The 3,328-nt window shown below is 47.4% G+C and overlaps 1 protein-coding gene across 1 annotated transcript; it reads left to right on the top strand.

The window, feature by feature from the left end:
* Positions 1 to 28: 28 nt before the first annotated feature.
* LOC113455906 (kelch-like protein 10) lies at positions 29 to 1,256 on the top strand. The gene is made up of 2 exons (XM_026778553.1): positions 29 to 286; positions 600 to 1,256. Exons 1-2 carry the CDS (start codon positions 244 to 246, stop codon positions 818 to 820), a joined length of 264 nt encoding a protein of 87 aa, XP_026634354.1. The 5' UTR covers positions 29 to 243; the 3' UTR covers positions 821 to 1,256.
* Positions 1,257 to 3,328: the final 2,072 nt, after the last annotated feature.

The raw sequence follows: 3,328 nt of genomic DNA, 5'->3' as shown, positions 1-3,328 counted from the left end.
ATATATATATTTATATTTATATGAGGCCCTGAGTTCCATCCCCAGTATTGCAAATAACAAAGCCCACCAGGTAATCCGCATGCCTTTTGGACTAGGGATGCACCCAGGAGACACTTTCCTAACTGGGCCCCTCATCATCACTAAGCAAATTAAGCCATCTCAGGGTCTAGAAGACCAGCCTGACATTTAATCAGCTTTGCTTCTGGCTCTGCACACGAGGAGCCCAGTGGGAGTTGGGAAAGGATGCTGCAGGGATGTGGAATCGACCTGAAAACGCAACAGGAAGGTACACTCAATAAAGCCTCGATTGTGTTGGTGGCCACAGTTCTGCCCTAGGTCTGAGGGCAAGGAAGGAGGTGTGGGGTGGTCTGTGTGTATGTCCCTGGGGGAGGGGGGGGCAGAAGAAGGGGTAGGAGAGGTTCCAGAACCTGAGAGCACAATCCTGAGTGATCTCACTGCTCAGGATTCTGGAACTTGGGCTGCCGGATGGTACCTATATGAAAGATGTAGTAGGGAAAAAGAGCGACAGCTGGCTAAAGGGGCCCCCCAGAACCCTCCCCAACACCCCAGGAGAGCAGCCTCTCTCCCCTGGTCCCAAGGTGCCATGGAGATGGAGAACACGGCGGCCTCCACCCGGTTCCACCAGCCTCACATGGAGAGGAAGATGAGCGCGATGACCTGTGAGATCTTCAACGAGCTTCGACTCGAGGGCAAGCTCTGCGATGTGGTCATCAAAGTCAATGGCTTGGAGTTCAATGCCCACAAGAACATCCTCTGTAGCTGCAGCTCCTACTTTAGGTACAACAGGGGCCCGAGCTAAGCCCAAGGGGAGTCCGCTTGAGGCTTTGTCATCTGCTTGTCAGTTTCCCATTTCCCATCTTTAATGTTGGGCTACTGAAGCTCTGGGCTCCTTGGAGCCTGGCTGCGCTGCCTTCTAAGCAATCCCAGCTGGGGCCAGAGCCTCTCTCTGCTTCTTGATGTGTTTTAAACTGGGCTTCAGCCAGTATCTGGCAAGTCAGGGGCCTTTCTCTTTGATCCTCACCTCAACCAACTTCGAGTTGGACGCCTTGTGGATTCTGTACTTAACCTAGGTGATATCACTCCCAGCCCAGGCCCAGTAGAGATCACTGAAATCAGGAAGGTCAATAGTAAGAATACAGGGGATGGGGAGGGGATGAGGGATGAGTAAGTACCCAGGAAATATTTTCAAAAGAAAAGGAGTTTGGGTTGAAATTCTTAACTCAGGGAGTGCATATGTTCTTTTGTTTATAAGCTGAAAAAAAAAAGTACTCGGTCCCAATGAAAACATGAGAAATATAGTCATTTTTTGCTAAAAGTTCTTATTCAAGCCCAGCACAGTGGTACAGGCCTATAAACACATTTACTCAGAGACTGAGACAAGAGGATCAAAAGTTCAAGGCCTTGGGGTCTGGGGATTTGGTTCAATAGTAGAAGGTTTGTTGTCCAGCATGCACCACACCCTGGGTTCAAGCCCCAGTTCTCAAACAGACCACCACCCACCAATAACAACAATAAAACCATTCAAAGCCTGCCTAGGATACTTAGTGAGGGTCTGTCTCAAAATCACAATGACAACAAAAGGACTGGAGGATGAGAGCTAGGCATTGTGCCACCCATCTGGAGTGTCAGCTCTCAGGAGGTCAAGGCACCAAGATAAATTCAAGTTCAACCAAGCTACATAAGCTCTAGGCCAGCCTGAGCTACAGACAAGACTCTGTCTCAGTTACAACTGTCTCGGTTGCCTGATTAACAAAACCCCAACCATTACCCTAAAAAGAATCTCTATTCAGCTGAGGGGCCACTCCAGGGCTTACAGGTCAAAAACTTAAAACTTTGAGGACTTGGAAAAAAAAAAAGCCAGGTGGTGGTGGTGGTAAACACTTCTGATCCTAGCATTTGGGAGGCCAAGGCGGGCAGATCTCTGAGTTTGAGACCAGCCTGATCTATAGAGCAAGCTCTAGGACTGCCAGGGCTACACAAAGAAACCCTTTCTCAAAAAACCAAACCAAACAAACAATAAAACAACAACAAAAGACTTTATGTATAGATACATATTTTGCATGCCTGTGTGTGTTCTGGAACTGGAGTCAGGCAGGTGACACAGGTGCTGGGGACTGAACTCAGGTCCTCTCCAAGAGCGCTGTGAGTACTTAACAGAGAACCATTGCCCCAGCCCTCAGACTTTGGGTTGGTTTGTTTGAAACTGGTTTGTGTTGTCCTCAAGTACAAGGTTTGTAGATGAGGCCTGGAGAAATGGCTCAGAGGTTAAGAGAACTGACTGCTGTTCCGGAGTCCTGAGTTCAATTCCCAGCAACCACATGGTGGTTCACAACCATCCATAATGAGATCTGGTGCCCAGAACACTATATACATAGTAAATTTTTAAAAGGTTTGTAGATGACAATGTGGCATTGCAATGTTAAAAGGTTGGCCATGCCTGATTCTCTACTCTAGAACAGAAGCTACAAAAAGACCATAAACCAGGCTCACGCCTGTAATCCCAGAACTGGAGAGGCTGAGGCAGGAGGATCAGTAGTTCAAGGCCAGCCTGGGCAAGGAGTGAGAATCTGTCTTTAAAAACAAAACAAACAAAAAACAAAGCTAAAACAACAAAAAATAAGATAGTAATTTTTTTTAAAAAATTGCATTTGTTCATTTATTTTGTTTATGGATATTTGCCTGCATGTCTGTCTGTCTGCGCCACATGCATGAAGTGCCTGAAAAGACCATAAGGGTATTGGATCCCATGGGACTGGAGTTACAGACTGTTGTCAGCTACCATGTTGATGGTTGGGCTTGAACCCTGTGTCTCTGGAAAAGAGCCATCTCTCCAGCCCCAAGACAGTAAAATATCTTAAGCTCCACAGGCCATATACTTTCTTGCAACTGCTCAACCTTGCCTTTATGTCAAGAAGGGCCAAACAGGGCACTTGGGAGGTAGAGACAGGCAGATCTCTGAGAATTCTAGGCCAGCCTGGTCTACATAGGGAGTTCCAGGGCTACATAGGTGAAGCCCTGCCTTTAAAAAGAAAATGAATTGCCAGATGGTAGTGGCGCACACCTTTAATCCCAGCACTCAGGAGGCAGAGACAGGTGGATCTCTGTGAGTTCGAGACTAGCCTGGTCTACAAGAACTAGTTCCAGGACAGCTAAGGTTGTTAAATTGCATTTGACAGAGGCTGTAGGCTGGCAAGCCACAGTCCTGAGGAAGAATTTGAAGCCTAAGCCCACTGTCCTTAAGCCTCTTAGGGGGAAAAATACGTGTGTGTGTGTGTGTGTGTGTGTGTGTGTGTGTGTGTGTGTGTGT

The sequence above is a fragment of the Microtus ochrogaster genome, unplaced genomic scaffold (assembly GCF_000317375.1).
Source record: "Microtus ochrogaster isolate Prairie Vole_2 unplaced genomic scaffold, MicOch1.0 UNK2551, whole genome shotgun sequence".
NCBI classification, from domain to species: Eukaryota; Metazoa; Chordata; class Mammalia; order Rodentia; family Cricetidae; genus Microtus; species Microtus ochrogaster.
This window is presented reverse-complemented; position numbering and strand designations above follow the sequence as displayed.